Source organism: Talpa occidentalis, unplaced genomic scaffold (assembly GCF_014898055.3).
Source record: "Talpa occidentalis isolate TD23 unplaced genomic scaffold, MPIMG_talOcc4v2.1 talOcc4.14, whole genome shotgun sequence".
NCBI classification, from domain to species: Eukaryota; Metazoa; Chordata; class Mammalia; order Eulipotyphla; family Talpidae; genus Talpa; species Talpa occidentalis.
Genome location: NW_023601433.1, coordinates 70,658,672 through 70,670,795, shown reverse-complemented (window position 1 = coordinate 70,670,795; position 12,124 = coordinate 70,658,672). Strand labels below are relative to the sequence as shown.

Below are 12,124 nucleotides of genomic sequence, written 5' to 3'. Positions count from 1 at the left end.
TGTGTGAAAATATAATCCCTGGGATAATTTTATATAAAAAAATCTTGTGAGGATAGAATTGCTTTTTCTCTTTGTTGTAAATTCCATTCTTTTATACCTTGAAAAATTATTAAATATTACATATTAATTAATATTAATACTATGTAATATTGATACTATATAATATTAATATGTAATATTTCAGTTTTTTGGTAATTTTTTGGAATGTTATATATGTTTATATATATTATATTATAGATATAAAACATTAATGATAGCAACAGTAAATGATAACTTTGATATGTTTCGAAGAAAGCTGGGCCTCCCTGGTGGCGCAAGGGGTTAAGCACAGCACTGTGAAGCTATCCACAGCCTCTGTAGCAGGAGTTTAATCCCTAGCCAGCAAGAGAGCTAACCACATGGCACAGCAGACCTCTTCTGTCTCTTCTGCTGCTCCCCTCAGCAGCGTATTTCAGTCAGTCTGCCTGTTCTGTTCCCTGCTCTGTCTCTGGTGAATCCTCTCACCCCCTGCACCTCTGGCCTGTACCCCAGTTCTTGTATGCATGAATAAATAAATCTTAAAACAAACAAACACACAAACAAAAAAAGTTAAAGGCATTTGTTAAAAGGACCCCTGGCTCTAATTTAAGTAGAAAGCATCTGCTGGCTCAAAACATACAGACATTCTTATTTTTAAAGTTGTCATGGTGATCCTCTCTGTGTCAGCCAGCAAGGTTTAACAGGCTCTCCAGATGTAAGACTCAGCTCACTTATGGTACTTGAGTTTTTCAAGCTTCTCTTGGTGTCTTCATGTGTAAAATGAAAGAGCTCCTGGTAGCCTAATGAACACCTCATATTGTGACTCAGGGATGGAAAAGAAGATTGGTAATTGCTAGGCAGGAGAATTGTGGAATAATGGAGATTTACCTAGCTTAGGCTGTGGATGTGTTTGTCTCCTAAAGAAAGGGGAATTAGTTTGGTCTGAATACTTATTCTATAGCCAAAATGATGCAAACCAGTGCTACTCAGCAGCATAAGGATCTTGCGCCAGAATGTAAATCAACTTGTAGCTTCCTTTATTGGGAAAGTCTTGCAAGGGAACAAAAAGTCAGTTGAAGCAAACATTGGACTGAGTGATGATTTGGCACTAACTCCTTCTCTCATGGATTATTAACAAACAGTTTGCAAAAGGCAGCTCATCTCTGAGTCCCACCTCGAGTAATACTAAATTTGAGCAATAACAAATTAACTAATACTAATACTAAAGTCTAAGCTTGAATCCCTTCAATTACCCTTTTGGAAACGGACATATTTTTCCCTTTGAAAAATGCTTTAGTTGGCATACTTTGTAATTTTCTAATGTGACTGGGCTTAGAGTCAACATATCCCAAATATAATTTATCTTCTTAGCTGACTATGCTTAGGGATTGGTCCATATTTTCTAGCAAGTTGTCATCCTGCTTTTCTCTTCAAATATACAACTCCTGCCTTGAGTTGGCTTTTTTTTTTTTCACCCTCAAGGTTTTCTGTATGAATACAGTTCCTTTTTTCTTCTTGAAAATGGAACACATTTTTATCAAACATTAGAAATGTAACACATGAAAAAATATTATGGTGTTAGACTTTTCCAAAGAAATAGGTGACAAGCATTTGATGTAAAGTAACATAAGAAAGGCATGAAATAGCTGAGTTGTTTTTTTGAAGTCTTGTGGGTTTTTAAATTATTTTTGTGGTGTTATTTTATTTTAGAGAGCTAGCTGACACCCCCTCCCATTTCTTATATTCCTTTGACCCTTTTTCTTCCTCCCTCTTAACTTTAGAAACCTCACTTCATTTATTAATGTCCAGTAGTTTTTATAAGTAGTTACTCTGTCAAATTGTCTACCATGTAAACATCCAGTATTTGTCTCTGTCACGCTGGCTTGCTTTACTACATATAATTCCCTCAAATGCCCCCAGTTTTGCTGTCAATGGCAGGCAGCATTTCATCTGAATCCTATTGCATAGCATGCATATATCACATCTTCTTAAGCCCGTCTCCTATCAGTGGGCCTTTATTTTAATTTTTAAATTTTTTTGGCGTTTTCAGATACTATTTTAAAATTTACTTCATTTATTTATTTAAAATTTATTTATTTATTTATTTATTTTTTCTTATAATGTTTGCTTTCTTTTCTCAGATGTAGTCCCCAAAGAATTTCTACCGCCAATTCACCTGTGCACCATCACCATAGTCCTTTGATGAACATAATTCTTTTTTACCCTTTTGATCATTCTTGTAGGGAAGTCAGATCTGTATGTGTGTGACTGGTCTGTGCATGGAGGCTCTATTCCTCCAAGGGCTCAGTGAATTGAGTATTAAGTACTCAGCATGGGTACTGGTCTTAGAAATAAAAATAATATCCTGTTGGAAACATGAAGGCATAATCAGCCTCAGATTGCTTCCAGTCAATGTTGTATGCTGTGAGTGTGTGCTATTTGTTCTTTGTAAAAGTATAAATAGAAAGAAGCTCCTAAAGGGGGGAGGAGGGAGGAGAGAGAGTAAGAGGCAGAGAAGGAGAGAGAGAGAGAGAGAGAGAGAGAGAGAGAGATTTCATCCCATTGTCCATGGGTAAAACTTGTGCAAGGACATTTAGTGGCAGTCCTTATAGCATACTTACATCCACATGCATCCAGATCTTATACTTTTTGCAAATGTCAGCGACAGCTAAGAGGGGATCAAAGGCTCCATACACGGTGGTCCCAGCTGTGGCACTTACAAGGAAAGGAACAAATCCCTATGCAAATCAGAAAGCAAAATGGGTTCAAGGATTCTTTCAAAAAGCTGATAAAACAGGAAATTCTCCCCCTACAGATACATCTGTGTTTCTTCAATTGTCAGAAGGGTTAGTGACACTTCGGAGCCTGGTAGGAACAACGTCCACTCTCTGGCATATGAGATCTGAGTCGGTATGTCAGATCTGCCCCTTTATCTTAATGAGAACAGACATTCTGGTTCTCCCAGGAGCTTACACTGTACCCAAATAGGATTGATCTTCTGGTGCCCTCAATCAGTCCTATTTTCCAGGTAGACTGTCTGTCCTTTCTGCCCTTTGTTTACTGTCTAGTCTCCCCTTTTGATAACGGGACCTCCAAGCTTACTAAATCCCCTAGACTGGACTGCCACGAGAATAACAGAAGAAACTCTGACCAATCCATTATTCCTATTCAGAAAATCTCAGATAATCTATTTGGATCTTTAGAGAAGAGGCTTCACATGGATCAAAACATTAAATCATGGCTTTTATCCATCTGTCTGACCTTGGCTAAATGAAAATTGATGGAAATAATAGGCAGCTGCTGAAAGGAAGCAGATAAACACACTCCAAGACCATCCTGTTAGTTTCTGGGACATGATGTTACAGTATCAGCCTGTAGGTGGCAGCAAAGGTTTAGTCGTATGGTTTTACCTTCCTTGGAAGTATTGATACTTCTAATACAAGAACAAGTGTGGGATGGTGCATGGAAAGGAGCCTTTTGGTGGTGATCTTAGTGTAGTATGCACAGATGTTGAATTATAATGCTGTACATCTGAAAACTATATAATATTTTAAATAAACGTTCCTTCAATTAAAAAAAAAAACCTAAACAAAAAGAACCAGGGAACCCCCCTGCTGCCACTTTGTAGGAAAAAAGGCAGATAGAGATAAACTATTTAAGTTCATCGTAATAAATTACATGTGTTATGTCATTAAACTAGGCATTGTTGATTATAACTGCTAAAAGTTGTAATGAGAGAGTTCCCAAAACAAGTTCTCTGATTTGCAAATCATCCCAGGATACAAATAGGCAAGTTTTGTGGGAATCTTCAGCAGGCCTTCAGAACCTGGTAATTCTAAAAAGAGTTCTAAATATTTGGGGAATCAATTGGATCAGTATGTGCCTAGGCAGGAAAAACTGACACTTTTCAGATAACTGTACAGTAGTAACTCACATGCTGTGTTAGTTTCTATTTTCCACTTGTGAAAATGATTTTCCAAATATGTGTCTGATTCACACCAACCTTCAGCACATAGGAAGACAAATGCTGTGGGAACTTATAGTATCACTGTGGATATATTTATGCAGTAAGTGTCTACATTTGGGAAAATAAATAATAAGTGGCTGCAAAATTCTATATTCTCACTAGAGCTGGGAGATTGAGGCTTGGATCCTCTCCTTAAAATAAAACCAAAGCCTGTCTTCACTGGTTGAGATAGAAATGTATAATCTTAACCTGTGATGGGCTGGATAGAGTTTCCTACAAAAACTTACTTTTTGTTTGACTTCAAGGATCCTTCTTTCAAGATCAGATGGGATCATTTTTCCCCTAAAAGGAAAAATAAATGCATTGTAGATTTTCTTATGATTTACTTCATTATTTTTATAAGTGACCACACTATTAAGGTAAATTGTTGATAATAATGATCAGTTCAAACAACTTCCTTGGCATTTCCAGAAAGAAATGCCATCCCTGGAAGAAGCATAAGTGCAATTTCTGATTCTTTCAGGAAACTCCCGACCACACTCTGTAGAAAAGGCACAGGCCCCCCACTACATACAATTATCTTTTTTGGTCATCCTCTTCATTTGGTTAAAACAAGTTTGCTTTGCCAGAAAGAAAAAGAAAAACAGCGGATGGTTTCACTTATAGGAGGAATGTAGGGGATCCAAATTAGGGATCAGGAAAAAAAGCATTATAATAAAATCAAAATCCACAGGTAACTGTAAACCAGAGACATTTTGTGGGGGGGTGGGGAGGGAAGGGAGTTGGATCAAAACAGGTGTGGGGAGAGCACAAGGGACAATGGTGAGGGTACATGGGTGAACTGGTGGTGGGAATTCCACCAGGACTATAACCGACATGATAAAGCATATACTGTATAAAAATAAAGAATGATGTAAAAAAATATAAAATAATAAAAACAAAATAAATAAAACAACTCTGCATTGGAGTAAAACTTAATAACGAACAACATATAGAAAAACATTTGTATTGCAAATCTTCTCATAAATGGACCTATAATTTCACATCTAGACAAATGCCAGGAAGAAAAAAAAACCAGTCCAAAAACATTTGAGTGGAAATATTAAGTAAAAGAGCTACCTAATTACATTTCAAGTGCTAAAAGAACAAAGCAGATGGCTTTGTTCAAGGGCTCAAATTTCAAACAGTTAGACAAGCACTGAAGAGAGACTCATTCTTTCATCTTCAAAATGTTTCTTTCCTAAAGTAAAAACCCAGGCAGTGCTTTGCTTGCACTAGAAGCCCACAATTATACCCATCAGAGGACACTCTTGATTTCTACAAGCAGCTAGGTAAGGTGAGATGTGTGATCTTACTTAATTTCCTTGTGCCTATAATGCTTAGAAACTGGTGATGGAGCTCCTTTATGGAGTTTGAGGTATTAAATTTATTAATACATGCAAAACTGTTTTAAAAGTACTTGGCATATGGGAGGCATCCAATAATTGTTAGCTTCTATAGTTGAGATTATTGTACATGGTAACATTCCTCTCCTACCTCTTTGGGATAAAAAAATGGGCCAAAGACAGAGTATAGTCATGCATCTGTCAACAAGTGATTGCATATATGATGGCGGTCCCAACAGGCTATGCTTTACACCTTGGGAGGTAGTAGGCTCTACCCTCTAGGCTTGTGGAATTATACCCTGTGACATCTACACATTGAGTAAATCACCTAACAATTCATTTCTCAGAACCTATCCATACCTGTAGTTGCAAAATCTCTGTCTTGAGGTCACTAAATTGGCTTTTATCCATCTGTCTGACCTAATTTTCACATCAAGGTCATTGATCCAGGTATTTATAAAACATTTTGAAAAAAAATTATGGGGAGGAGATTGCCACTATAGATATACACTGCATGCTACTGGCATTTGGTGACTAGGGAGCAGGTTCTGGCATCTGCTGTTGCTGGCTCAATCATTCATCTGTGGCTGTCCCTATGATTTTGCATATAGAACAAGTACTGGGTTACTTCATTACATCTTTTTGTATTGCCTTGCCTAAGTTCTTGCTGAACTATGTAATTTTATTGTAAATTAATATAGTGAGTAGTTAAGTAGCATTTTCTGCAATTTTCATTTCAGGCTAATAAAGGGGGTGTTGTAAAACAGTAGGACTATAAAGTAGACATTAGGCCTCTGAACACTGAGAACACTGATTGATGTGAACCTGTTTTCCAAAGAAAGGCAGTTAAAATGCAATTACCTGAGCAACAGTAATGAACAGGTTACCAGTGATTAGTGAGTCAGGTTAGAAGGCAACAGGAGCATTAAATGCACATTTAGTATGGTTCCACCAGGGCAGCCCACCTTGGGGGAACCTCTGTGAGGTGGGGGCTCTAGAGGAAGGACAGAGGGGCAAAGAGTCAGGGTGTCAGAGCGGGCAGGGGCAATTAGCTCTGTCAGGTGTCTGCTCCCCTTCATTTCTCCCTTTACGTCACAGCTTAGCCCCAGGGCATCCGTCAGCGCTGTTCAGCCTCCCAGAGATCAGATTTTGCTAAAACACCTTCACCCGCCTGGATACAAGCAAAGTGTTCAACTTTCCGAGGGATTTAGGAATTGCCTTTATCTTTTACATACACTTTTGAACACATTAACATTGCCATAGTATTTTTGTAGGTAAACCAGGAGATTGAGAGAAAGAAGCCTTAGAAATTGTTTGGAAATTCCAGCTCTTACTGGTCTACTACAGCTGAACTCTGCCTGGAAGGGTATGGGTGGCCTGGCTGGAGCTGCCCGGAGCCGGGCACGTGAGACGTGGCTGATGAATCTTTACTTGTTGGAGCCTTTTGACTAGAAGGCAAAATTTTAACCCAAGGAAATATTAATATGCTCACTTTACCTTCACATCTGACCAGACAGCTAGAATGGGGGCCTCTGGAGACATATTTCATCTTTTATTGATGTTAGAAATGGCTGAATTACTTTAGAAAAGTTGTTCTTAAAATTTACTCTAAGTGTCTTTAAAATGCAGATTTCTTGCCTCTGCTCTTAGAGATTTTGATTCAGTCTGTCAGTGATAGTGATACCCAGAAATGAATTCATTCAAATATTTGACACATTCAAATATTTAAATATGTCAAACACTGTTAGGGGTGCTGGGGTATCAGTTAAACTGAACAGTTTTGACTCTCCAGGACTTACATGTTAGCAAAGAAAACAAACTATAACATAGTAAATAGACAAACATATGACAGAACCTGCATTCCTAACATGCCCCCAAAGTGATTCTTGAGCAGGTAGCCTTAGGTCCACTTACTGGGCAACATTACTTGAGAAATGGGAATTTTCCCTGATAGGCAATTAAGTAACTGTGTAATGTTCTAGCCAAGTACTTTTCATATGACCCATGGTTTGGGGCCCTCATGGTTGAGGGAAGCACCTTGTGAGCAGAAGGTGCTCCAGATGCGGCGTTGAGTTTCCTCTGCCAGCCCATGTGCTGGGAAGTGACAGAACATCGGGTGACAACCAGCTGGCAGCTCTGAGGATTACAAGTTGTCTGGCCAGGCCAGTCATTCCACTCAAGCATCTCCTGGTGCAGCTGTTGTATCTGCTATGCCTGGTCTAAAAGTATTGCTATAGCAAAAATGTGTATTTTTAATGTTTACAATCCAGGCTTTAGGTTCACAATGAAGTAAGATGGATGCTTTGTAATGCTGTTTTTTGGTAGTTGTTAGGTTTAGAACAGGATGATGCAAGCAAGGACTACTGCTTTGGATGTGGCTTTTTTGTACTGAGATTTCAGTCAGCAATAGCCTCAAAAAGTTCATATGATGCTGTCAGGTCAGATAAATTGATAAAGTACCCAGGGGAAAAAATCATGTAATGCCACTTTGAGCAGGAAACATCTTTTTGAGGGAAGAAGAAAAAGACACAGGGCTTCCCCTGGTGGCGCAGTGGTTGAGCGCTGGGTTGTGAAGCTGCCCGCAGCCTCTGCAGCACCGGTTCGATCCCCGGCCACCGGGTCCCACATGGCGCGCAGACCTCTCCTACTGCCTGCTGCTCCCCTCAGCAGTGTACTTCGTCACTCTGCCTGTTCTGCTCTCTGCTCTGGCTCTGGTGAATTCTCTCACCCTCCCGTGCTTCTGACTGTACCCAGTGCTTGTATGAATAAATAAATCTTTAAAAAAATAAATAAATAATTAAAAAAAAAAAAGACACATTATACCATGAATGGGGCTTGACCCAGATTCGTGGTTACCTTCCTATGGCTCTGAAGGAGACAACTAACTTACCAAAGGCAGCATGTGCAGGAGAGTGGGTACCTCTCGGTGGGCATCTAAACAGTCACATATTGGGTGCTTAAGTTACCCATGACCCTGCTCCTGGGTGGAGCTGAAACTGGGATAATTCTCCCGGACTGTTTAAGTGAGCAGAGCTTGGCTCTGTTCACGGAGATGTGTCCAGAGAAAAGATGCATGAATCTTTCTGTTAGAAATTGACAAATGTCGGGACCACTATTGACAGCAACACATCAGCAGCAAAACGAGTTACCTGTTTTAGAAGAGGTCTGTGCCTTCCCTCATGTTCTCTGCTGCTCACACCAACCTGACAGGTGAGTTATTATTGGTCTCACTTTGCAGAAAGGAAATTAAGTTTCAAGAGGCAGCTGAATATGGCTAAGAGCTTCAAATGTGGAAACTGAATAGCTGGGTTTCTGCCCCAGATCTTCCTTCTACTCATTTATAGAATGATGACAATAGCACCTGCCTCACAAATTATAGGAAGATGAAATGAGACGATAGGTATAAAACATTATAAAGCACTAAGTAGAAACCTGCCTTGCATACAGTAAACAATGCACATTAAACAATCTCGTCATTATTATTATAAGTAGCAATACAGTTTACCTTTGAACAATGAGGGAGTTAGGGGCACCAGGCCTCCTTCCCCCAGTTAAAAATCCAGGGATGACTTATTCTACAGCATAGTATCCACGGGTTCCTCATCAGTAGATTAAACCAACCATCACCCATGGATGACTGAATTGGTGAATGTCCAACCCAAGGATAGAAAAAGATCTTCATATAAGTGGGTCTACACAGTCCCAACCCTTGAGGTTCAAGGAGCAGTTGTACTGGCATTATGTGACTTGCAGTATGTCAGAGTCAGGAGGGTCAATATTTCAAACCTAGCACTGCCTGACATCAGAACCCAGGATTTTAGCACTGCACAGCAATGGCTTCCAAAAATACTCATGATGCTTAAATGAAATGCCTCCTACCTTGACTTAGCAAGACACTTTTCAAGCTAAATTATAGAGTCATAATGATGTATCTAGTGCTTCTACTATGGTTTTCTGGAAACATACAACCTCCTACTAAGATATATTGCTCTATCATCTTTCAATAGTTGGGTAGTTTTGATAGTTCTTGGTCCTACAGCATACAGAGAAACAAGGTATACTGACAATCTTCTTCCTCCCCGAGCTACCATCCCCATTGCCTGAACATGGTTTTAGAGAGAAGAAAAGGATTACGATAAGTAGTTCAATTTACCATGCAAGAAATCATGCTTGGCTATTCTAAATAACTTTTGAGTCAAGGAGGAAATCTAAACTGTAATTAAAGAACATTAAAAATTAATGACATGGGAATACTACATATAAAACTATGAAAAGCATCTTAAATCATTCTCATAGGAGAGCAGATAGCTTGAAATGCTCTTAAAATTAAACAGCAGAATAAAAATAACCAAATTAAATATTTAACCTAAGAAGCTAAGGAAACAACAATGTAGGCAGAAAGAACGAGTGAACTTTTCAATGAATTAAAAACTTTATAAAGTTGATAATAAATCCAAAAGTTGGCAAATGGAAAAGATCAGCAAATATATAGATATCTGATTAGTCCAACAAAAAACTGAGAAAACATTAACATTTGAAATGAGAAAGGAGGTTATGGTTAAAGATAAAATACTACCTTTTAGATGACATGGATGAAACTTGAGGTGGTTTTGCTAAGTAAAGGAAGAATTTGTAAAGCTGATTATGAGAAACAAGTACGTAGATGTGCCCTTTGTTAGTCTCAAGTGTTTTTCTGAACTGCACACCTGACTTTAACGAGGATGTGATCATAAAATCAATATGGCTGCCAAGAGTGTTTGAACTGATTCTGGCTGGAATGGTGGGTAGATATGACTTCTCCTGGGTGCTTGACCTCACCATTTCAATTTCATTGAATTCATTAGGCCAGACTCTCCATCTTTAACTCAAGTCATACAGATGATGTGAGTTATGAATATAGATGCAGGTAATGACTTATACTGCTTCATCTCCCTAGCATACTCACATATACTACTGCTAGAATAAACTGGTGAAACCCTTTAACAGGCAACTTAGCCTGATATATTACTTTCCCTAAGAATGTTCCGATAGTTTAGTTAGCAATTGTACTAAGATATAACCAGAAATGGACAAGCCCTGGACACATGAGGACATTCACTGAAGGATGGAAAGATTATTTATAACAGCAACACCCACAACAGGGACTAGCAGGGAACAGTAGGGAACTAACATTTTGTTCTTGCTTTGTTCTAGCTATCATTTTTAGCATTTTACATATTTCATTTGTCAGCACATTTCAACTTACTGACAATCCTATGAAGCAGAGGCCATGAGTTGGTCTCTTTTTTCAAAGAAACTGAGGGATGGAGAGATAGTTGTTCAAGTTAGTGCTGGAGCTGAGATCTGAATTCAAATAGGCCAGCTCTGCAAAGTACTGTCACACTTTCTGACTTAGTCAGACCTCAGGTATTATGTAGTTAAGCGTGTTATTTGTATTCATGTGGAAAAATATTTATGTTCCATGTCTAGTTAGAAAAGGAAACATGGTCACAAATGTGTAAAGGAAAAAAAGATTAAAAAAGAACAAACCTCTATGCTTAGAAAAAGAGATTCATAGGTTTAAACACTTAGATGTTATTAGTGACGATCTTTGGATGAACTGTGAGTTTCTCCGTAATTTTCTATTATTTTAAAAGTAAGCTTCTATTGCTTTGTAGATGGTAAAAATGGTAACTGATTCCTTTTTCAAACTCTGTGATTTCTGCTCCCACCTATTTTTCCCTCTACTTTTCCCTCTCCCCTGCTTTGCCACACACTTTACGCAATTTTTTTTCTCCTGGGCCTTGTTTCTCCTACCCTTTATTTCTTATCCTTTTCCCTCCTTTTTTCAGGAAGCACTAAAGTGCTTCCTCCCAGTGCGGAGGAGCAGATAGTGAGGTCTTTTCTGAAACAACAGTTCTTAGCATTATGTTTTTGTTTTACTTATGACTTCTAAAATTAGTGGAATAAAACTCTTTGAGCTTAAGCCCTCTTTGAGGGCCCACTGCTGTTCTAGCATTCTTAGCTTTTGGCTCCTTCTCTGCTGTTGGTGAGTGAAGGGACTTCTGAGTCTCCTTCCTACATGTCTGCTGGGGTCACTTTCCTTGCAACTCTTATGCTTTTCCTTCTTGCTCTTCCTTACTCCAAGCCTGCACTTCTCTTTGGAATCCTTAGATCAGCCTAGTGTCCCCACGACTAGGTGGCTGTCTGTCTCAGTGGACTCATCCTGAGGCCACGTCAATTATCTTCAACTGGTTTTCCCAGGAGTAGAAGCAGCAAGATTGATGTTCCACGGACTGGAGCCTTCTGGGATTCAACTCAAGAACACCTACAAACTAAGCTAATAAGGAAGGCTTGTCTAGGTTGGAAAACCGCGCTCTATCTAGATGATTCTTCCCTAAATTCTAGACTCCTTGTGTATAAGTGCTAAGAAAACTTTTGAAGTCATTTAAGCCTTTATTCCCCGTTAGCATTTTTTTTTCTACCAAATTTTGCCTCAAATTCACTACCTGAGAGCAAGGAACACTGGTAGCCTTAAAAATATAAAGCAGTTCCTTTTTTTTTTTTTTTTTTTTTTTAAAGATTTATTTATTTATTTATACAAGCACTGGGTACAGTCAGAAGCGTGGGAGGGTGAGAGAATTCACCAGAGCCAGAGCGGGGAGCAGAACAGGCAGAAGGACCGAAGCACACTGCTGAGGGGAGCAGTGGGCAGCAGGAGAGGTCTGTGCACCATGTGGGACCCTCGCCCCGGGGGCCAGGGATCGAACCTGCA

General features: G+C 39.1%; 1 protein-coding gene across 1 annotated transcript in view; it reads right to left on the bottom strand.

The window, feature by feature from the left end:
* Window positions 1–12,124, bottom strand: part of GAD2 (glutamate decarboxylase 2) — a 53,729-nt gene that overhangs the window by 20,522 nt on the left and 21,083 nt on the right. Inside the window, exons 9-10 of the mRNA XM_037511502.2 lie at window positions 4,273–4,327; window positions 2,640–2,756 (exon numbers count right to left, since the gene is read on the bottom strand). Of these exons, the coding sequence (XP_037367399.1) occupies window positions 2,640–2,756; window positions 4,273–4,327 (172 nt within the window). The remainder of the gene's footprint in view (window positions 1–2,639; window positions 2,757–4,272; window positions 4,328–12,124) is intronic.